This window comes from Eleginops maclovinus, chromosome 10 (assembly GCF_036324505.1).
Source record: "Eleginops maclovinus isolate JMC-PN-2008 ecotype Puerto Natales chromosome 10, JC_Emac_rtc_rv5, whole genome shotgun sequence".
In the NCBI taxonomy this organism is placed as follows: Eukaryota; Metazoa; Chordata; class Actinopteri; order Perciformes; family Eleginopidae; genus Eleginops; species Eleginops maclovinus.
This window is the reverse complement of record NC_086358.1, coordinates 10,468,507-10,491,982: the sequence shown is the minus strand read 5'-3', so window position 1 is coordinate 10,491,982 and position 23,476 is coordinate 10,468,507. Positions and strand designations below refer to the sequence as shown.

General features: G+C 39.2%; 2 protein-coding genes across 4 annotated transcripts in view; one reads left to right on the top strand and one right to left on the bottom strand.

Moving 5' to 3' along the window:
* The window catches only part of LOC134871085 (A disintegrin and metalloproteinase with thrombospondin motifs 3), a 42,931-nt gene extending 24,590 nt beyond the window's left edge, over positions 1-18,341 (top strand). For 2 of the 3 annotated variants that reach the window (XM_063893678.1, XM_063893677.1), the window contains exons 7-22: positions 1,009-1,114; positions 5,303-5,446; positions 5,606-5,738; positions 6,225-6,338; positions 6,519-6,667; positions 7,777-7,949; positions 8,111-8,244; positions 8,838-8,961; positions 9,173-9,253; positions 10,546-10,709; positions 10,792-10,957; positions 11,423-11,555; positions 11,687-11,894; positions 12,445-12,574; positions 13,672-13,779; positions 13,891-18,341. In XM_063893678.1, coding sequence (XP_063749748.1) covers positions 1,009-1,114; positions 5,303-5,446; positions 5,606-5,738; positions 6,225-6,338; positions 6,519-6,667; positions 7,777-7,949; positions 8,111-8,244; positions 8,838-8,961; positions 9,173-9,253; positions 10,546-10,709; positions 10,792-10,957; positions 11,423-11,555; positions 11,687-11,894; positions 12,445-12,574; positions 13,672-13,779; positions 13,891-14,456 — 2,633 coding nt within the window. In that variant the 3' untranslated portion in view covers positions 14,457-18,341. The remainder of the gene's footprint in view (positions 1-1,008; positions 1,115-5,302; positions 5,447-5,605; positions 5,739-6,224; positions 6,339-6,518; positions 6,668-7,776; positions 7,950-8,110; positions 8,245-8,837; positions 8,962-9,172; positions 9,254-10,545; positions 10,710-10,791; positions 10,958-11,422; positions 11,556-11,686; positions 11,895-12,444; positions 12,575-13,671; positions 13,780-13,890) is intronic. The other variant, XM_063893679.1, reaches the window with a different exon arrangement.
* Positions 16,350-21,513, bottom strand: star2 (steroidogenic acute regulatory protein 2). Its single transcript, XM_063893681.1, has 7 exons — positions 21,450-21,513; positions 21,226-21,333; positions 21,018-21,148; positions 20,763-20,921; positions 20,083-20,267; positions 19,257-19,350; positions 16,350-16,743 (listed from the first exon to the last, which is right to left on the bottom strand). Exons 1-7 carry the CDS (start codon positions 21,511-21,513, stop codon positions 16,639-16,641), a joined length of 846 nt encoding a protein of 281 aa, XP_063749751.1. The 3' UTR covers positions 16,350-16,638.
* Between the last annotated feature and the right edge of the window lie 1,963 nt (positions 21,514-23,476).

Genomic DNA, 23,476 nt, shown 5'->3' with positions numbered 1-23,476 from the left:
CCAGTCTGCTTTCATGTTTTGCTTCTTCATTGCAGCAACACTTTTGTTGTCATTTTGAAAAAGCATCATCAATCACCTGGATGAGAAACTGGCCTTCATAAACATCATCATGTAGCAAAAAAAGAAAAGCTCTGCCATGGCTGACCAGCTGCAGACATTTCTCTTTTTCAACACCATCAAAATAACCTGATGCTTTTTAAGACTCTTCATCCCCGGCTGTCTGTCTGCTGCATTTCTGCTTTTTACCTGCATGCCAAAAAAGGTCTTCAGACGGTCAGAAAGCATGAAAATTATCTGTAAAGCCGCCAAAAGGAGGCTGGAACAAGTGTGCTTCTGAACCAAGCCAAAACGCTAAGCTGAATCGCTGCACACCTCCTGATCGAGTCATGTTTAATGTTTGTGCTTTGCTTTAAAGTTTGGTGAACTGTGTGAAAAGTTGTGATGCCGGGCTGGATGCCAGCTGGGTAATGATGACAGGCTTCAATTTGCTTGCTGTTCACTTTTTTAATGCATAGTGAGAAGGTGTTCATCATGAAATCTGTCAGACAGAAGCTTCACGTCCTTCACAGCCCTATTGAAATCTATGTTACTGTGCATAGGCTGTTAATGAGTGCCAAGCTTATTTATGATGATGTAGCCATTAAGGGTATTTCCTTTTTATATAATTTAAAGGCATCTTGACTTACTGCCAAAATCCTTCACACTGTATATATATTTTAGCTTTCACTTTCATTAGTGACTCACTTTAGTTCAACTTGAGAGCTTTTATGCACAGCCTTAACGCAACCTTTTGAATCAGATCAAAAGCTTATGAAAGACACATTCAAAGTCATCATCACAGCCTGTTGAGATTTTTTTTTATCTACCAAGAAAGATTAAAACCATCAGAGATCATGCCTGCGATCACATCTCACATAGCTCCAATCTTCCACCATGATGCATGAGAATGTCACGACCTTCATCCTGGTACTTGATTATTAGGGCTGTGTGGTCTTTTCTGTTGCCCAGGTTACGCTCCAGTGACAGGGATGTGCCACCCACTGAGGAGCTGCACTCTGAACCACGAGGACGGCTTCTCCTCCGCCTTTGTGGTTGCTCACGAAACCGGCCATGTGTGAGTAATGGAATAAGGATGAAAGGACTAGAAGGGTCTCGCTGCTCTAACTGCATCCAATTATGGCGGTAGATATGCATGGTAGTCTGTAATCAGAGGTGGAGCCCTTTTAAGGACTCTGTTGTTTGAAGAAAATACAGCATCTGGTTCCTTAAGCATGAGCATGCAGCTACTAAGCCAGTCAAAATTCTGTCAAAATAACTGACTTCATAAATGTATAAATATTCAAATAGACTTGTGTACATAGACCACAGTATGTACATAAACTGCATGTTGTTTCTACCTATTGTTGTGTCATATCTATATACACCTGTATATTCCAATCCCATATGTTAAGCCATAACATTTATTTATGTTATGCCTAAAATGCTAATTTATTCTTGTTATAGAAATTATATGTTTAAGTCTTAGGGCAGTAGTAAGTGGTGTTGTACCACATTGTGCTGAGAGATGAAACACCTTTCAATATAATGTAGTCCTACTGCACCAGGTAGTGTCCATAGATAGGGAATATAAATTCAGTGAAAACCCTTACTTATTAATGTGTGCATATGATATGCAATTCATGACTTCGATATGATTCAATCTTCCCTGAGTTCTGGTTTAGTCTTGTGCATGCGAGTCTACCTGATCAGTCATTTAATATCCTTGTTTCTAAAATTAAAGATGATTTGATAACTCATTCCCAAGCTAAAGTAAAGCTGAACTGCTCTGGGCCTTGAGCAGATGGAGGCTTGAAGTAATGACTTGGCTTTAGAAGTGCAGGCTGATTTGGTTTATTGTGGACAGAATAGCTGTTTCCACTCATTATGCTAAGCTAACTGGCTACTTGCTGATAGCTTTAAATGTACTCCAAGGATTTTCCAATCTACACTCAAAAAGAAAGCATATAACTGTAGTATCAAAATATTTTTTAAAGTTTAGTCCTTTACTATATCACATTATTTAGTTACGGCTCTGGGGTTAAAGGTTAAAGTAGCAACAGGGTGTATCCATAGCCTGTGAAGTTCTGAGCTACATTTGGACTTAGCAGCTTCTACCTGTGCTCATAAAGTACTTCATGTTTAACTTTTGGTCCATTTCACACAGACTTCCTCTCCTCTTTTTGGTCTATAAAGGCGTGTGAGCTTATGTCTGTGAACTGTGCAACCTGTTACGGCTCAAACATCGAGAAAGCTGCCAGGCTTACTCGATTGACAAAAGGTCAGAGGAAAAGGGCACTAATCCAACCCAATGCACGGGTAAATGGGATGGACACCATGTTGAGCCTGTCAGTGAATGACCACCTCTGTGATTGATCGCTTCACTTTCACCAAACTGGATGACATTAACATTGTAATGGTGTTTGTGGTTCAGTGCTTTTAGAGTGCTGAACGGAATTTTTCCCTCAGACTGACTGAGAGACACAGTTGAAATGCTGTTGAAGTGATGTCAGCTTCACTGTGATATTGGATTCAAGATGTCCACCACATCATTTATTTAATATGAAATGAATGGCCTATAGAAGTTAAGGGATCCGATCATTTAATAAAAATAAAATTTGATTAAAATGTTTTATTTTAATTTTACCTTTGTATTGTCCTTTTGTATCCTCTATATATATTAGTGTTAGTCTCACAGCCAGACATGCCAACATATTGAATTAAACTTAAAATAATGAGGAGAGAATGTTCATTAGGGTGAAAAATAACCTATGAATCGGACGTGTATTGCTAAAATCATGATGATCCTTTAATATAAAATCCTTAACATAATAAGGGTAACTTTTGTTTTTCAAAGCCTTACTCTTCCGTGAGAGAAATATGTGCACATCCACTTTTTCAAGTCTGAAGGCAGTTCGGTTGAATTATCAATGTATTTAATTACCCTATTATCCAAAAAGGATGGCTAAGTTTTTTAAATGCACTGTAGTGCAATTAAATGAGACAGTGTTGCTGATTTAGAGTACCTTCTTAGAAATCCACTCCATCAGCCGTTCTGTGAGAAAAACAATTGATCTGCAAATGCTGAATTACTTTCAGTTGGCAAATGACAATTGAAGATTCTTTGATTCCCTGTAATTTGTGCCAGTACTGCTGGCTGTGTTTTTTTTAGCTCATACAGGCAGCCCTATCGGAGCAGCTGTATAATCCAGTTTAATTAAGAATGTTTCCCATTAAGAGGCTGCTGGAAAATAATTTGCCTTATTAACTTGAGTAATAGCACCTTATTTAACTTTTCAAATTTGTATGAACAGCTTTGTCCTTACAGGAGTCATTTTAAGGTTAAACCAAATAGTTATTTTACATTTGTCCTAGAGAAGTATGTTCTTACGTTTAGCACATTTTGACCTTTGCGATAATAAATGTAGCCAAACCAATCATTCATCCCACATAAGAAAATTGTTTTTCTCCCATTAAATGACGCATATTGGAATGGAGGCACTGCCTTCAAAAAAAAGTCTCAGATTTCGAGGTCATGGAAGATCGTCCCAATATATTTTAGAGACATTTCGAGCCATTGGAGGTTCACATCCATAGGGAAATAGCAAAGAAGCATTCAACCAGACAAATAGGGCATCTAGTCAGTAAAACTTTATTCTTTCCCCTCAACTTTTGATGAGGTAAAGGCACTTCAGTGGTTCATAACAACGAGAAAAAGAACCCACACAGGTCAGGAAGAAAATAAAAATAAAGAAGAAGAAAAAAAACTAAGCAAAAGAAAACACAATATTGTACTTATTTCTGCACATGCATTGAGTTGCCTGTTTTTATTTATTCATCAGATACCACATAAAATAAAAATGACTTTCAATACCTGATATTTTATGCATAAAACAGCATTTTAACTCAAATATCGTTTTCATCCCCAATCCTCTGCAGGTTTCCAAAAGAAAACCAGTACATCACATTAACTAAGATTATGCAACACTGCTCATTGTCGAGTAGTCACATGCTGCATATGATATTTACAAAACAGATGTTGTTGTTTGATTAAGCTTATGGTTATTAAATTTGACAATAGTGATTGCATTCTAATTTTAAATTGGCCGGTATAACCCATATAATTAATTTCTGACTGAGTATGTGAACTATGCATGAATTATCTTCGTATGGAACTCTGAGAAATCAGATCCCACGAGGAATGATTCATGAAATATTACAAGATGTTATTTAAGGACCTCCTGTAGACGTCATGTCATGATCATGTTAGTTATTAGCAAGTACAAAGAAAAACAGTTTCCCTCCTTTGGCTTCTGTAACTCAGTGGGTTTTAAGCCTGTTTCTTGGGTTTTCTGTGTCATTCTAAAATAAACAAGTTATGTCACTGCCAGTAAGAAAAACATATGAATTATTATGTTGGCATTTAACAACAGCTTCCCCTCGGGAGGCTGTGTCACTGTGTCAATGAATTATAACATATGTTCAGAGCTCAAGCTGAAAGGCAGAGTAAATGTCAGCATGTTAAGTGTGATTTAACCAACAGAGCTGTTAGTGGTGGACTCTTTGCAGCTAATAAAATCTCAGAGACCGCATATATAAAAATCATCATCATTTTTTAAAAGAAGAAATTGTGTAGTTTGGATTTATTTTTTTAACTGTTGCCCTTTTCACCTCTTTTTTGTTTTGTACCAAACTTCTCGAAGCTACTGTATATATTGATGCAGGTGACAACATTGATATCAAAAATAGTTGTTGGTAATCCTGGGTGGGGATTTAGTCACGGTTGGAGGCAGGTGTTTCGGGGTTTCGGCCATTGAGGTGTGTCTTTTAAAGTCTCCTTGAGTCTGGCACGCTCCAGTTAATAGGTAGGTAAGGTTTTGGTAATGTGGGGTCTGGGGAAGTTTGTTTTCTGAAAGACTGGAGTCAATGTTTTTGTTGCATCTTGCATAAATCAAATTGCTCTTCACTAAGTGAGATTGATTGGAGCTGGTGAGTTGTTGCGATTAAACTATAAGTGGTTAGCTGATTGTGTCTGGTCGTAGACTTGCAGAGTGTTGTTTTTTTAGTTTGATTGTGTGAGTATGGCATCCCTTGTGTTTAGTAAGCCCTCTTTATTTTGTATTAACTAAAACATTAGCTTTTGGTTTCACAAATCAGTTCCTCTTCCCTTTTACCCTAGACAATAAGGGAATATGACAGACCATTTTACCTTTATCCTTTCTACTGTATGCCTTGCTGTAGAACAAACCTTCTTTTCCTTCACTAGGCTCGGCATGGAGCATGACGGACAGGGGAATCGTTGTGCTGATGAGACCAGTATGGGCAGCATTATGGCACCACTTGTCCAAGCTGCTTTCCACCGCTATCACTGGTCACGTTGCAGCAAGCAAGAGCTCAATCGATACATCCAGTATGTTCTGTCTCCCTCTCCATCACTTGTTTACTGCACATATTGCTTTTCAAGCTGCGAAGCCTAACTGTGTCATTGTGTCTTAATTTTTGATGAACCTTATGCTTATTTCTCTAATGGTCTCTATATATGACTCCGTTGTTCTAATTTTTCCTTCAGCTCATATGACTGCTTGCTGGATGATCCCTTCAAACACAAGTGGCCCAAGCTTCCTGAACTCCCTGGAATAAATTATTCAATGGACGAGCAGTGCCGCTTTGATTTTGGTGTTGGTTATAAAATGTGCACCGCTGTAAGTTCTTCACACGTGGGTCATCTGTAGAATATTGATGATTGTTTTGGTTTATGTACCCCCTTTAATCAGCAGAAATCCCATGAAAGTCATTTACATGACCAGAAAAGCTTTGAACGCATTATGTAGTCACATTAACTGAGTTGAGTTTTTACAATTAAGAGACAGTTACGCTCCTTTAGAAAGGTCAGGGATGTTCCTCTCAGTGGAGTTTAAAGTGGTGACACCCCCTATTTACAGCATTTCTTTTCAGAGAACCCAACACGGACACCCAGTTTTTAATACTGCAAATATACTGTATGAATGTTGTAATTCTTTCAGGATTAGGCTGAATTACGATTGTGTATCCTCAGTCTGCAATTTAGGTGACATTTATTTGAATTAAAACCTTTAATTTCTTTAAAATATTCAATGGAAAAGTTATATGATTGAGTCTGTTAACATTTCCAAAAAGAATAACTGACGCTCATAATTTCTGTTCTTCAGTTTCGAACCTACGATCCTTGCAAGCAACTGTGGTGCAGTCACCCAGACAACCAGTACTTTTGTAAAACCAAAAAAGGTCCTCCAGTGGATGGAACAGAGTGTGCCCCAGGGAAGGTGGGAAACGTCTCTTAATCAGCTTTGAATTATTCTTTTATTTTTCACCAATGGAGCTCTCTGAAGATAAGAAACATTGAGAGATAGGGAAATGGTTTCTAATGCCGCTAATTTGGACTTTGACATTTGTGTCTTTATTTTCGAACACTGTCTTTTATCCCATCTTTGTGATATTCTTAGTGGTGCTTCAAGGGCCATTGCATCTGGAGATTCAGCCAGCAGCCTCAGGGCCACGATGGGAGTTGGGGCTCCTGGTCAGATTTCGGTTTCTGCTCCAGGACATGTGGAGGTGGAGTTCGCTCCCGCAGCAGGCAATGCAACAACCCATCGTGAGTTCTGCTAAAGCGGGGAGTGGCGAGAAAGAGAGAACACACTGAAACAAAATCAGCTACTTTATCGGGGGCCAAATAGTTTATACTCTTGGTACGTTCATCCAACAGATGGTGACGTGCTGCTAAAGTATGAATGCAGTTCTGGAGAGCAGGGGGGTTTTTGATCCAGTGCTGGCTTTGATTAAGTTGGCTGAAACCAAAACTTTACTTCAAAGTGTTAAAGACTGTCAGCTACTGAAACTATACATGCCAACCTGTTATTGTTTATATTAATACGTGATGAAATCTACTTTGATTTGGATTTTTTTTCAGTTTAGTTTACTCCAGCCACATTATACTGCATTAACCATTGTTATTCAGGGTCGACTGTAGGTACATTGGCGAGAAATTATAACACCACATAGAAAGTGTTGGGTTTTTAATAGAAGACAAATGATGAACGTTTTAATAATTCAGTGTCAGTAATTCAGTTCACTGGCTTCGCAGGTTCCTGTTTTGGTTAATATGCCACCACAGACCTGTCTTAAATTACGGTCACACTAAGAAATGTGTTTCTTGTTTCAAAGTAACCATACGGCAGACTTGCTTCTCCAACTTCGTTAAACTTTCGGATAGCCATTAGAACCACTGAGGCGTTCAGAAATGGTGAAATCATTAAGCTAGCGGTGTGTGATCAACATTACAAACTGTAGCATTGCTCCCACACACTGTGATTGCAATGATTTATTCATAACCCGTATCAGATAAGTTGAACATTCAGTAGAATTAAAATACAGTTTCACTTTTTTACGTCTCGTCCAGTTTCCAGCTGCCTATAAAGTTCACAGGAGCCGAAAAGATGACCTTACGTCCAAATATAAAGGGATGTGTCTCAGACAAGAATTGTTAATTATTATAAGATTTATGACAAATAAATTGAGAAAAGGGTATTAAATAAATTGAAAGGCCCGCTGCAGGTTAATATCTTTTTCTTTGAAGCTTTTGTCCACATAATATTTGTTCCATCTCATCAAATTCCCATCATTTTTAAATCCAACCTTTCCTCCAATCTTTGGATCTCTGTGAACATCATGATGAAAAACATCTTTATTTTGTTGTTCCATCAGGCCTGCCTACGGGGGTCGAGATTGCCCAGGTTCTGCTTTCGACTACAAAATGTGCAACATGGAGGAGTGCGCGGGCCCTTATGAAGACTTCCGTGCTCGGCAGTGCCTCCAGAGGAGCAACAAATACCACAAAAACATCAAGCACACCTGGCTGCCGTACGAGCACCCAGATGGTAAGCCTGTAAAGAGTGAAGCGTTTGCAAACCTACAAGTGGACGGATTACATTTGCAGGAGTGACTGATCCCACACATATTTAGATTCAGATCCTGCTGATGTCTTTCTCAGATTCTGTGATTTTTGCATGAACCAAGGTGTGTGTTTTTGTCTTTTCAGAGGCCCGTAAGTGTGAGCTCAGTTGTAAGTCAAAGGAAACAGGAGAGGTGGTGTTCATGAACCAGGTGATGCACGATGGGACCCGTTGCAGCTACTCGGAGCCCTACAGCGTGTGCGCCCGAGGAGAGTGTCTGGTACGACTAAACTAAAACTACATGCACTCAGACACAAACCAACTTTGTGGCAAATTAAAGGCAATATAAGGAAATTAAATGAAATGAAAAATACATCGCTTAAGAGGCTTAGTTAACACTACATAGACATGCAATTCTGCCTCTTCACGTTCTATGACTGGGATCAGCTTCCTAATGCAGCCAGGAGGAAAATGAAATACTTAATGTCATAGATGAGATGAGTTTGGATATTAGATTTTCCCTTATTGCCTTTACTCAAGTGTATTTTGATGATTACAATAGTGCCTTTAGATTTTTGATGACTGCACACCTCAGTATGTTGCTCTTACCGAAACACACACAGACATTATTTTGTCTCAGAATTCACCTTGGACATACAGTATTGTTGCAGGCCAGCCGCCCGGTGTTGCTTGGCTCGCTTATTATTATGTCTGGGTGTGTTTCCAATATGCATCATCTTAAACCTCTGAAAACAGATGCGTGCAGCTTTTTCACATGGCATCATTTTCCCTGTAGAGTATCTCAGTCTGCATAAAAGTCAGACACAGCATTGCCCCGGTTTGATTGATTGCTTTCGCCTTTCTCCCTCACAGCATGTAGGCTGCGACAAGGAGGTCGGTTCCTACAAACAAGAGGACAAATGTGGAGTGTGTGAGGGGGACAACTCACACTGTCGCACCGTGAAGCTGACTCTCACAAAGACCCCCAAAAAGAACGGTAATTATCATATTTTACATTCAGAAATAACAAATCCAGTAGCTTAAACACATCTCCCCAATCCTCTCTGTTTGCCCGTCATTAAACAAGGAATCAAACTTTCTGCTCAAAGTCTTGATTCAGAAATAATTGGCTGCTATTACAGCACAGAAAATGAGCCTGCTGTTTTAACCTCCCTGCTGAACCATTCCGTGTCTCTTTGTCTTATTAGGAATGCTGAAAATGTTCGACATCCCAATGGGAGCTCGCCACATTGTTATCGAAGAAAACGAGACTTCCCCTCATATAGTTGGTGAGTGTGTCCTTTTCTAACTGTGGCAACACGAGATTCTTAGTAAACCAAGTTTTTCCAGGCATTAAGGGTTCTCTTGAATGTCAGTTTGTGATTGTGTGTTTCTTTGATAAAAAAATCACAGGATTGATATTACTGGGTCATGGTGAGGCTGGCTGGTCCACTTCATTGATTGGTACAGACCAGAGCACAGGGTCTTTCCAAAAAACGTAGCTTCAGGCAAGAATCACATGTGGCATGTTATTATCGGAATGAATTAAATATATACGGAACAAAAAAAAAACTATTGAGACTTCATCATGACATAGACAGTATATACTGTTCAGAGCCGGCTTTCAAGCTTTGAGAGCTTAACTGATACTCAAAACATAGATTGTTAGGTTGTGAATTCTTAAAGAGATCAAGCAGAATGACCGAATATACAGTAAGGCCATACTTAATAAGGATACAGTATGTGTGTCATAAATGTTGTCAGATCATTCCTGTTCAGATCGGTGTAAGGTCACGTTTTTTTTACAGAAGTTGTGAAGCAAATAATTCTAAATTCCCCCGTCCCTGAAGCTAAGTTCAATAAAGGTTTTTAATTTTTACTATAATAGTGAAATCGTGTTGTGCTCTGCTTTATGTGTCTTAAGCTAACACACAGTTCTGCAAGAACCTATTTTATAATAGGGAATCAATAATAAAGAAACATAATTACCAGCTGTTTTCACGAAGAAGCTGCATCTTTATTATTTATTCCTAAAGATTATCATAGACATGACTCTATATATTTAGCGCATATCACAAGGAAGAAAGGCTTTTTGATTTAAGCTGGACTAATGCAGAAATGGCAATCATGAGGGCTTTATCTATAATTGCATATTCCAGTACAAAGCAAAGTGTCTAATGAGACAAGAGTTTCAAAATGTTGAGAAGGTGAGACCTTTCAACTTACAATAGCTCTCTGTAAGACTGACGATGGTGAGTCAGGATGTCGTGGCATTCAGCCCTTTTCTCTCCTTTCTCCGCTGTTTCCTCTGGCTTATATTAGCTCATGGTAATAAGAGATGACACACAACTTGGAGAAATTACCGTTGGCTAACCACAGCGCCAAACATCTCAAAATGCATACTTACACGTTCCCTGCTTTGGGAAAATCTCAGAGTTGTTTTGCGGGGGAGAGGTTGATCCCAAATGACTGTTTAATTGTGCAGATTTCTAATGAATGAAACTAAAACTACATGATGTGAACACTCTCTTTCTCACAACACATGCATACAAACGTTTTTTCTTTCACTCATTATTAACAGCTGTGAAGAATCAAGTTACTGGAATCTTTATACTGAATTCAAAAAGTGAAGAAGCTGAAACAAAGACCTTCATCGAAAACGGTTTACAGTGGGAGTATTCCCTCGAGGGTGAGAAGGAGACGCTAAAAACAACTGGTCCTCTGCATGAAGGCATTGTAGTGCTGGTGAGTGTGACATGGACACGCTCATTTCTCCCCTCTTTTCCTGAGCTTAGTATTTTTCTAACTTTCCTTCACTTCGTTGCAGGTCATTCCTCAGGAAGAAGACACCAAGATCAGCCTGACATATAAGTATATTATACATGAGGACCTGTTACCGCTTATTACCAACAACAATGTTCTCTTGGCTGAACTGGACACCTATGAGTGGGCACTGAAGAGCTGGTCTCAGTGCTCCAAACCCTGTGGGGGAGGTCAGTGAGAGTATGTGTGAAAAATGAAGCAATAACAGCTGTGCATTTGTATTGTGTGTGTGTTCAGAAATCAGAAAACATAGGTTAATTATGGAGTTTGTGAGGCTTTTTTTTAACCTTGTTGTTTTCCAAAGTGGCAACAAGTCTAATTAAGAAATATTAATTGATTGAATAAAATGAATAGATTTCTCTGTTTAGTCATTAAAGTAAAACGTTTTCTTTTGGATGGACAAACAAACTATTCACAGTGAACTTAAGGCTTTGGTATTTCTTTACCTTTTTTCTGACATATTAAACAAGAAACGGAAAATGGGATAAATAATTTAAAGATCAATCAATAAGGCAAATAATTGTAGCCCTAGATGAACGTCAAACATCTGAATTTCAGATTTATGTAAGTCACTTATCTTCATGTCTGTTTCACCCTGATGTTAAATTTACTTTGTACACTTTTCCATCCATCAGGCATACAGTACACAAAATATGGATGTCGGAGGAAGAGTGACAGTCGTTTGGTTCATCGAAACCTTTGCGAGACCAGCAAAAAGCCCAAACCCATCCGCAAACGCTGCAATGTCCAAGATTGCAGCCAGCCCTTGTAAGTGCCCACCTGCTATAAATGCTTATATTTAAATAACTAGTGCAACTTAATATAAGTTGTGCATGCAGGGAGAAAATGTAACTGCTTTGATGATGAGACCTTTTCAAAAGAGCCTGCTGTGCTGACAGGTGGGTGGTGGAAGAGTGGAGTCCCTGCAGTAAGACCTGTGGAAAGCTTGGCTACCAGACCAGGGTGGTGCAGTGCATGCAGGAGCTCCTAAACGGCACCAACAGACCGGTCCACAGCAAACACTGCACAGAGGATCGGCCAGAGATCAGGAAGACCTGCAACCACACCACATGCCCCGCCCAGTGGAGGACAGGGGCGTGGTCTCAGGTGAGACTGCCGCACCAGCAAGTGCAACCTTAGTCTAGTTGCAAGGAAAATGTGGACTTTAAGCATTACTAAATTATAGCCGTTGCACCATACAAACTAATAATTAATAAACCAGTTACGATTTCATTCAAGTGTGAATTGGCTAAAATTAGATTTTCGTAATGAATCCACTTTTTTTTACTTACCTAAGGACATAGTTAGCTCAGTGGAATTGTTATTAACCAACTTTTTTTTCCTTGCTAACCGCAAAGCCAATTCTGAAAATATATAAGGATGAGTGAACTGGATACAGATTCTGGTATACCATTACAAAGTGACAAACACATGAATAAAGGAATACAAATGTTGTTTTAATGGCATCATTTCCTCTGCTCATCGCTGACATCCTGTCGGGAAAATATCACAGCAGTCTTAATTTAGTACGCTATTTAAATCATGACACATGAGTTATTCATGTCAAATGTAAATCAGTTCCTTATCTCTCCCTGTATGTTTGTTTGTGTGTGTGTGTGCGCGTGCGTGTGTGTGGGTGTGTGCGTTTATGTGGCAGTGTTCAGTCACCTGTGGCGAAGGGATTCAGCAAAGGCAGGTGGTTTGCAAGGCCAGCGACAACACCATTGGTGAATGTGAGGGCGAGAAGCCGGAGACCGTCCTCATTTGCAAACTCAATTCATGTCCGGGTGAGACACGCATGTACTGGGGAAACAATTTTCACCAATTTACCAGTTTCCTGTCTGTGATAAAAAACACTTTTGGAGAAACTGCCTGTGCATGTTATTGTAATCTCCTTTTCATTCTGATGCTGAAAGACTCTTTGTGAATAACCGGAAAAATACATGAATGATTCAATGTCTGCTGCGTCAGGAACATTTAGTCTTAATAACATTGGGATGGCAGCTATAGAAACATTATGTGATTGACTTAATCTTTCTAGATGGTACTGTATGCTACATTTTTCAAATACATTATAATGACAAGTGTTTATGCTTGAGTGCAGACACTGTGAAGACACAGTTATGCTAGGTTGTAGGAAGGAAGGAAGGAAGGAAGGAAGGAAGGAAGGAAGGAAGGAAGGAAGGAAGGAAGGAAGGAAGGAAGGAAGGAAGGAAGGAAGGAAGGAAGGAAGGAAGGAAGGAAGGAAGGAAGGAGTCTAAATTATGCTCCTAAATTTTGGCAAGAGAAAAACTGACAGCCGTTTTCAAAGAGATCTCTTGACCACTCAACAGATGTGAATAAAAATGTTTTGTTTAACAGTGGTACACAATGCTATAAAATTAAAGGGATTACATAGTAGAACAACATAGTAGATAATGGGGGTGCCGAGCTGCATTTTGAATACATGTTTCGTTTTCCTGCTTTCAGATGATGGAAAACATTTATTTTATTCAAATACTGATAATTTGATATCCCTTGTCTCCTACCCCTTTCAAATTAAAGGGACAGAAAGCTAAGAGGTTAAAGTCCTCTAAGGACAAAGAACCTTTTGAATACTTCATGGGAACAGTCTATACTCAAAGATATTACAACTTCTTTTTCAAATCACTTCTGCACTGATGCCCTCCATTAGTTCTCTTCAATGTCACTTTGTCAAAAGCACAAATAAAAAGAAGAGGTTGTGACCTGTGTACTTGTAAATAGATCCAAGATATATTATGAGTTTCTAAAAAGATGGCTCTTTCTTATTACCGCAGCAGTAGGTTGTCAAAAGCTTGGATGGATTTCCTTGTTGCTTTTTTATTAAGAATATTTTTTCACATATATTTGTTCTCCACCACAGGTCAGCCAGTGTCTCCGCTAACAGTTGAAACAATGGACAACTTCACAATAAAAGATGAAGCTGTACACCAAAGGGCTCCAGAAAACCCTGTCCACAAAATCTCTTCAAGTAAATAAATATGTCATTTGTTTTAGAAATCAGTAACTTTGATGAGGTAAAAAAAGGATGGAATTGTATTTTCTTTCTGATCAGTAATATCCTCTCCCTTCTTATCACTAGATGAGCCGTGTCTGGGGGACAAATCGATTTTCTGTCAAATGGAGGTTCTTGCTCGATATTGTTCAATCCCTGGATATAATAAGCTTTGTTGTGAGTCTTGCAACAAGAAAGAAAACTTCGCCACACATTCTCCAGACCTCCAAAACAGCCCAGTGGCCTCAGTTGAACCTGAGACCTCCGCTCCGTTTCACCCTGCGTCCCCCAAGGCCCTGCAACCCGCCACAACTCACAGCCCGCCACAAACCACTAAAGCTATCGGCAGACGGCTTCGCTCTACCGCCCCGTTGCCAACCACCTCTTCAGCTGCTAAAGCCTTCCAACCCACAGGTGCCGCGCCGCCCCAGGGTCCCACTAGCGACTCCTCCCTTACAGCTGGGAAAGGAGACTCAGACCCGGGGCCTCTTCTACCTCCAGGGCCCACACGGCCCACAGCAGACTCCAGTGGAGGTGCCGCTAAAGAGCACAGTCCAAACAGCACTTTAGGCCCAGTTGCTGCCAGGTCAAGAAGGGATGCTTTAGGATCTGAGAGGGACTCGAGTCACAGAACCCTGTCAGCTCAGAAATGAACAGTGAGAGATGTTGTGAACGTGCTGCTCAGTGAGACGCTCTCATACATCATCTGCCCTTCTTCAGCATCTCGTAGACTCGTAGATTTTTCTCCCACGCCAGTGAATCTAGACCAGACCAGCTATGGTTACCTCATCAACACGTCAGCGGGATCTGTGGGCAGCGCCGCTCACCCTCTGTACAAATATGAATAAAGAAGGAAAAAAAACTTGTCAGGTGCTGTAAACTAAAACGACTACAAGATGTGTTCAAAATGTGATGACTGCATTGCTACATTCAAGTTTTTATCTGTGTACAGTTGTGTAATCCTGTTTTTTCAAGTGCATTAGAACTACTATTGAACTTGTATTGTGAACATGTAGGGAGAGGTCAGAGGCCAGGGTTTTACAGGTCCAACGTGTCAGCTGTGGAGAACTGAGTGAGCCACCGAAATGATAATAGACCATGCCAGTGTGAAATTATTAAGTGATTAAGTAATTAAATTAGCATTTGCATGACACACAATCTAAAGTAATTTAGCAGATAAAAGGAAATTAAATTGCAATTTCTCAACTTCCCTTTACTGATGTCTGCCACAATTCATTATTTACAGCAAAATGCAGTTGTATGTCAGTCCATTCTGCTACATGAAAAACAAAACAAAAATAAAATCCAACAGGATAATCAAACAAAAACAAAACAAGACTCCTTTTCTGGCCAAATAATATGGCTGGCATCTTCCTTTTGATGACTGCTAAATTTAACGACAGCTTTCCTATTACAGGACAACATGTGGCACTTCAAATTGTAATTCCATCCAACACTGTAGAGTGGTGTAGCAGACAAAGGCCTCGCAGCACATAGCAGCTGGCAAATCAGTGCTCCTCTCGCTGTAAGAAATTTAAATGTTGATGTTAAAAATAAACACTTTTAGCTCTTAAATGTGTGAGGCAACTAACCCTTGGTCAACAGCTAGGACTTTCCGGAGTCTTGTTGTCGCCATGAGGTTGCTAACTAACTTCACAGATGAAATAGCTAAAACTGTTAGAGATGTTGGAAAATATATATATATTTTTAATTGAAACGGCCAGGCATTTTTTTTAATTCATCATTAAGATGCAAAATAAATAGCTCAAATGATTATAATAAGAGAGCTGTTACATCTATAATTATTCCTGTGGCACACTCCAGACTCCATATCCACCTCTCCTGGCAGGGAGCCTCATGGCTTCCTGTCCCCGGTGCTCTTTTTTTTTCATGTTTTTGTTCCCAAATCCAACGTACTGGCGATAATATTCACTGGTAAAAGAAATAATGACTGTCTGCAAGCCAACCCCACTGTAGCCTGCCTAGGTCTGCATTTGGGAGTCAGTCACTTTACGCTTTAAAAAAAAGATTTAAGGAAAAAAAAACTCATTGTTATCTTTTTGTAACTTATATATTTTTCAGATAATAATGTATATAGTGTAAATTTCAAGTTATTGACCAGAAAGTGTGTTGAAACTATATGTAAAAATACAGGCAATACTGAGGTTGGTCATACTGCTACACCATTCCTGCATTGCAGTTCATAACTTCATTATGTGTCTTGTATAGTTATTGTATATACGTACGTGAATGAAAGCTTTAAATGTTAATATTTATTGAATTTTTAAGTGGTATGGAGAACAAAGTAAAACCTGTTTGAAAAAACTCAGATTCCTTTAATGTCCCTTTCCTCTGCATACTCTTGTTTTTTTCCTTGCTTGACTTTAGAGTTTGAACTGCTGCAATATCTTCAGAAAGGTTTGAAAAGCTACAACAAGAGTGTCTTTGATCTGATAGGAAGCTCCTGGCATATAGCGTTGCTTTTAATGTTGTATTCAAAAATATTTGTATAAGGTGGTGGATGAAAATTAATCAGGCAAAAGAGGGACATTCAAACACTTTATTAATTTTGACATTCAAGTGCAGGCTCTCATTCAGTTAGTCGCAGTCAACAGTCAATTAATGAATCCTAAGCAGGAAATCTTGAGGTTTGACTGGCACACACTGACATTATTTCCTATTATAAGCCATCGGCTTTAATTCAGGGGTTGCTGACAGCAGTTACTTTCTGTCTGCTCTTCAGCTAAGCATCAGGCTGTCACTGTGCCTCCATCTCCCAACCTTCCCCAGAGAGTGATGGGGTGCTCCTGCAGTGAAGGTGTCACACAAGCTAAGCTAGCCCAGGACGGTGCTCGCTGTGAGACGTCTGCGGAGGTGTCTGGTGAAATCCAGCTGTGCTCGTGGCAAAGCCTGATTGACAATGGACTTTGGCAGCCAGCCCTGAGAACAACATTAAACCGTTGTTAGACCCTTGAATTGTATTTTTTGACTGCCAGATAATGACTGACAGCTACGAATATAAATCAATTCCACATTTTGCAGGTTTGATGACCCACATTTAAGAATAAAAGCAAAGCTGTGACAGAAACAAAACAGTACCATTAAAAAGGTGAATTAAAAGGAAATAATAAATAAGAATGAAAGAGGTAAAATATTGTTTCAAACATTTCCCCAAGCTTTCAAACACAGGAAATGGTCTTCATCAGTGAACAGAGTTAGTTTAGTTGTCACTCAATGTTGTAAAACAGCAGGAGCAAACTGCTGAGACAGAGCGGCACCTCAAACAAGCTAGTAAGTAGACTTTGGGTTTCATTTGATGACATGTTTTACCTCTATAAAGTCTGAGAACTCAAAACAGACGGATAAAAGAAATACAGTGTCAAAAGTGAAGCAGCAGATGGAGGGATGTTCCTATTTGTTTGATGTATAGGATGATGACATTAGGGTTATTGTGTCAGATTACTGTCTTGAGGATTAAAAATGAATTTTACCCATACTTACACACATATACCTACTATAGGCTATTACAATTCCTTATCATCAGGAATTGTACAATTGTCCAAGTAAACTTTAAGTCAGGTATCTTCTATAATCCACCAGTAATAGAAAGTAGCCTAACTAAGAACCATGGCTGAAGTTAACAAAGTAGTTTATGTGCTTAAAAAAAATAGTAGTTTTACTTTCATCTCATGTAGTGGAGCCTATTCCCGATACATGTTGCATTAAATAAATTCTTACCATGAACAGTGCTGCTAAACAGTATATGAACAAGAGAAAGATGACCTATAGCAGCTACAGCAGGAAATAATGCTGCTGGTGTGTTTACGCCGGCAGGAGGGCTGAGCCTTCAAGAGGGGACACACTGCACTCTGCCAGCACTCCCACAAGGATTGGCTTCTTTTTTTTTTTACGACTGTCAGGGGGTGCAGTCCCAACCGGCCTGGAACTGAAGCTTTTGAAAAGCAGGCAAAAATAATGCAAAATTGACTATTATTAACATGATATCGGTTAAGGTGACCATTATTGTACCCATGCACAGTTTTTAAAAAGTTGAATCTACCTTATTTGAGCAGTGATTTAATGCACAACCAACCAGCGAGCACGTTAATGTGACACACCCACCAACGCTGTCTATAGGCTAGCTAACATGCTAACCAAATATTACCTGTAGTTCTGTAAGGACTGCTGTTGTGACATGTATACCTACCTTAATGCGACTTCAAGGCCTCATTCAGTTCAGCAATGTTAAAAAAAAATGAACCTGGGAAAGACTAAGGAGGATTCACGCTCTTTACACAGGCGAGTACAACACACCTGTCGTGACGTAGGCTCACTGTCTTAAGTAGTGTGCTCAAAACATGTGGTGCTAATCAAAGATATAAAACAGTGCTGATACTGTGCAGCTTGATGTTGGTGTAATACATGTTTTTGAAGCAAGCGGCTGTGCTGGTAATATTTTTGATGATGTAAAATTGTCTGTCTGCTTTGGTGATTCTGTATTCTGCAGTTTATTCCTTAAGAAATGTTGGTCTGTTTTATTTATGTGGCTTTATAACAGTTCTTACATCTGTTGGTGCTCATAAATCTTTTTTTGTACAATTGTCTGAGCTCTTTCTATTTTTCATCCTACAGTGATGAAGGTAGTTTGGATGTAAAACAGTGAAACCTAACGGAATTTAGATTGTTATTATTGTGATAATAATAATGATTATTATTTGTTTTCTATTATTAGATCATCAATAACACCAGCTCTATCTTACTCCACAAACTGGGCAGTTTATCTACTCTGCTGTATAGAATTAGCTCTTCTGTCCTCACTTGACCTGCTATTGTTGACTTGTTTTCTGCCCACCACCCTCCGCTTCTCAGATCTGGTTCTTCATATCAGTTGCCTGCATTTCTTTGTTGTGATCATTTCTTCCAAGAGATTTTGTATGCAGTCGAGTGTGAGTGTTTTTGTGATAGTATTGGTGTGTGGCATAATGTGACATCTGTCTCTTTGTGCTGTTCAGTTATTTTGGCAGTCTTTTGTCTATTAATTCATTTAATTACTTGCTTTGCCTCTTAAGAACGGGGCCCACTCAGTCGGTGTCCTGAGTAGCAGAAAGAGAGAGGAAGCAGGGAAAAGCATCCTGTAAAGCCTGCAGAATATGTACTGATGCATTACGACTTTATTTCAACCAAACCAAAATTGGTAATAGTTGAAACAGTGTGTAAGTGAGTTTGTATTTGTCTGTGTATATGGAAGATTTAGTGTTCCGCCAGTTGGTACTGGAGCTTCAAAACAATGTGAAGGAATGGGAAAAGCATCTTCTAGTTAACACAGTTGCATTCCCATCTGTGCAATATGTAATAGCACACACATTGCAGTTAATGGATATTGCATGTATTCGAGTCTGCATATGGTTCCTAATTATGTCTTAAAATGGAGAATGCAGTACATATGAATTTACCTTTACATCCATATTAAGAAGCCATGTGAAGCGACTTTTTCCCGTTTCATTGCCCAAAGTCTGAATGATGATGCAGGTTGGTCCATCCTCGGCTCTGTAAACATGCAAAGAAAATGAACAACTCTTTTTTTTTTTTTAAGTAGGAGCGCCCCCTGGACTCCAAATTAGTTTGTTTGAGGTGGTCTTTAGATGAGGAGACATGTAGAAACTAAAATCTAAAAAGGCCTTGGTGTTTCTAGTGATTTTGAAGACACTAATCATTAGTATTCAAACATGGTTTATTATAGAAATTAAATGAATCGGTCGTGCATGCTCTAATCGCTAATTATCCCCATATTATTGTGTTTGTGAGTTTAGTAAGGCATTTATCTCAAACCTACATGTTACCCTCTGGAAATACAGCTTCAAAGAGCTGCCATTATTAAACTTGTTTATAGGGAAAACCGCAACATTTATTCAGCTGAGTATCACTTTACATATAATAGACATCCAGATGTGCTTTTGTCACCTTTTGTTCCATTCCTCTACCCTCACATTCATCAAACTCTTGTGACACCCATCTGATCAAATGTTTGCCTTTGCTGGTGCTGAGCATGTCGGCTTGAATTTGAATGTTAGAACAAATAAAACTCTAAGCTAATTTATTACTGTAGAGTTGAAGACGTTTTGATGCTTTCTTCTGACATCTGGAAGACTGAGATTACCCTACTCCTACACTGTATATTGTGAGAGAAAGTTTAATAACGCAGTTGAACAAGTTCCAACGTGTGATGATTAATGCCAACTGAAACGGAGTGGTGCCTGTCTACATACTGTATGATAATACCTCACAAAGCCTGCCTGTGGTGGAAAGGACGCCAGCTGAATCGCTGCTCCTCCAAGATAAACGCTGGACTTCTGTTTGCAACTGTGTCTGACACTCAGGAAATCCCTTTGGCCAATCAGATTTCCTGCTGTCTCGGCTGAAACCTCATGAGTGATTTTTGTTTCAGGCCCAACATGTTTCAGAACCTACAAGAGGCACAAATATCAAATTAAGTTTGCAAAGCACTACTTGGACTGCAAAAGAAAATTGCAAGGTTATGCATTTACCAAATTATGGCTTATAAAACAAACATAAAGTCTAAAAAAGGCTCTTTGGTTACATTTTAGTTAAATACAGGTCTCCTAACCTGGACAGCTTGAATAGTATTGTATTGGCTCGCAGTAGGGCTGGCAATATAGAGAAAATCAAATATCCCTCTATTTCTGATCAAATACCTCTGTTGATATTGCGACGGTATTGTAGGGTTTATTATTGGTGCTTCTAAAAATATTCACACATGCATGTTTAGATAAGTTAATAAACAAAAGATTAGCAACAACACTCCAGTTGGTTCCGAAATGTACATCAATTTACAGCAGCCAAACCAGGAAACAACACCTAGTCTCATATCAGGTTATTGATAATATTGATATATTGCTCCTATTTCACAGTTGATAAAATACTATTTTTCAGGGACTCACTTTGATATGCTGTATGTTCGGGTTCCACTGGTGGATCTCCTCCACTCTGACAAACAGGAGGTCGTAGAGCTCCTCCACGCTGGCCTCCAGCACCGCCTCCAGCCTGAAGACCTTCCCAGCCCCTGGCAGTACTTTGCTACAAATAACATCCCCTTCGCTCTACAAAGAAGCGATAAGCAAGCAGACATATTCAATCATAACATTATGGATTAGTCGTGGAGAAGAAACACAACACTTTAATGCGATTGATGTTACCTCTGTGATCTCGACCATCCACCCTTTTGTGTCTTCCAACACGCAGAGAGCTTTTCTCATTGCTTCTTCTCCTTGTTGTATATAAAAGTGTTTATCTTCTTTCAAAGGCTTTATATCTTCGGGTCCAGGTTCTGCCAAAGATTCTTCTTAGCAATCTCAAGAGAACACTCTGTTTACAGAACAGACTTTTTTTGTTGCATTTTCTTACCATTATACTTGATTCCAACATGTGTTCTCATGTGATGTTGGACCCGTCCCCATCTCTGCAGGTGTGTGAGCTCCTTGCCTATCACTGCCACAGCTGTGCGTTGAAGTCCTGAATGATTGCAAAGTTAGGAGAAACAAAAGCTCAGTTGTCCTTCCCAGAATGCGGTATTAGCATGAAAATATATAAAGAGAAACATCTTTTATCAGATAACTGTGAGTGTTTACCTGCCAGACTCCTCAGATGGGGGTAGGAGATTCCACAGCAGAGCTTTACAACAGCAGACAGCATGTTGTCAGTCTGTGGCAGTGACAGCAAAGCAGCGGTGCATGTCTGTGGTCTTTATATGGCCTGTGAAGGTCTCCCCACAGAGATAAGAGTTAGAGAAGAAGATAGGACCTGGTCTGAAATCCGTTTGAAGGCCACACTTGACTGAAGTTTTATTTACTAAAACTCAGGATTAAAGGAAAGGGAGGACGACCTATCAGTAACAGTTTTGTAAATTTTAAATCAGCATTAAATCAACCTAAACCATGTTGAAGACTAGCATCCAAGAACACATTCCTCTGTGGCATCTTACTTTTAAATGTGCATGATAAATATTTTTCCATTTACCATTTTTTCCTATAAAACATATCTGGGAGATCCTGTTAAATGTTTTACCTTTTGAAAAATAAATTTTCTTTTAAATCTGTGCAAGAAGCCTATAACCCAGGGACAGAAACAAATATTTTTAATCAAGTGCTGTCATTATTTCTAAGTAGTTGTGTAATACCGACTAATGTATATGTTTTCCACCAAAACCTAGAGGCCATTACCATATCGCTATAGAAAGATGAAAATAGAATCCTCTCACATCCCAGCTTTGTGAAGGATAAACACAGGACAATAATGGCATGAAGGTGAGGCGAGAAATGTATTATTATAACGTTATGCAAGTGAGATTACATAGGAATATCTTGACAGCATGATTATTGTTCAATGGATGACTCCTCTTTAATATTCATCCCCTGAATTCTTTTGAATGAGGTTTACATACAAGAAAAAAAAAAAGCTGTAGCTCATTAGCAAAGGAAGTCCTTGCGCACCAATTATGCAAAATGGTGATAAACAGATGTCAAAGATTGTATAACAAAACCATTAACAGCATTGAGATTCCAACCCTTAGACTGTTGGGCCTGTAATATATGTGACACATGCAGTAAACACGTAGGTGATCAAAGGAGACAGGGAGGTTAATCTTCCAACGTTACTTGTTCTGATGCCTTTTATTTTGTGGAGTGAAAAGCTATGATTTAATATTGTCATGCAGGAATAGGAGGCCAGCGTGATCTGCTTTAGGGGCTCATAGAGTTCGGAGATTTTTGGTTTGTGTGAATGATAATGACTGGACACACACAGCTTTATAGTTGAATTTGATCATAATTATAAATGTTTCAATTTGTCCGTTCATTCGTTCCTGACTACTTTTTTTAAGATTAAAGGCTGGTTACAATGTCAATGTCATTTAATTGAATGAATTCAATCATTCATTGATTAATCTGTACTGACTCTTGTTCATGGCTCATCGCTGCACCCGTGTGAATAATGAGCCCTACACAGCATCGTTAATTCATCATTCACTTATTCATCTTATAACATATTTATTTTTGAAGGGTAGTAATCATTTCTGTGTGAAGAATTGTATAATTAAACACAATAAGGCTTTAGGATGTCATTATTCCCTTTTTTGTATTTTTACATTCAAGTTATTTGGTAGTTAGTTATGTCTTTGTGGATTACATATTCCGATACTATGGTTTATGATTTCATTTCATTTCAATAATTAATTCATTTCTGAACTGAATTACTTTCTTGGTAAATATAGAATCTTCCATCAATCAACTATATACTTTCTATCCACTTTCTCACTTTAGAGGGGCTCCACCTCTCTCTCTTATAATGATATTAGTGTGGTCTGTGTGTGTGGCAAGTTGTCGCATCTGTCAAATATTTGGGAGAGTCTGGTGCCGCCCTCTACTCCCAATTCTGCCTTGCAGCTGCCTCTTATCGCCCCCGAGCCAACAGGTGTCCTTGTGAGAAGGATTTGTGACGTCAAAGCTGACCAGGCCAGCTGACCTCGAACTAAAGTCACCCGGGAAGAGCCATGGCAAGGATTAGTTTCATTCCCAAAATGGGCCTTTATTGTGATTTGTGTAACAATGGGCAGTTTGAGCACAACATCCGATGTGTCAGAATACTAAGCGGAACTTAC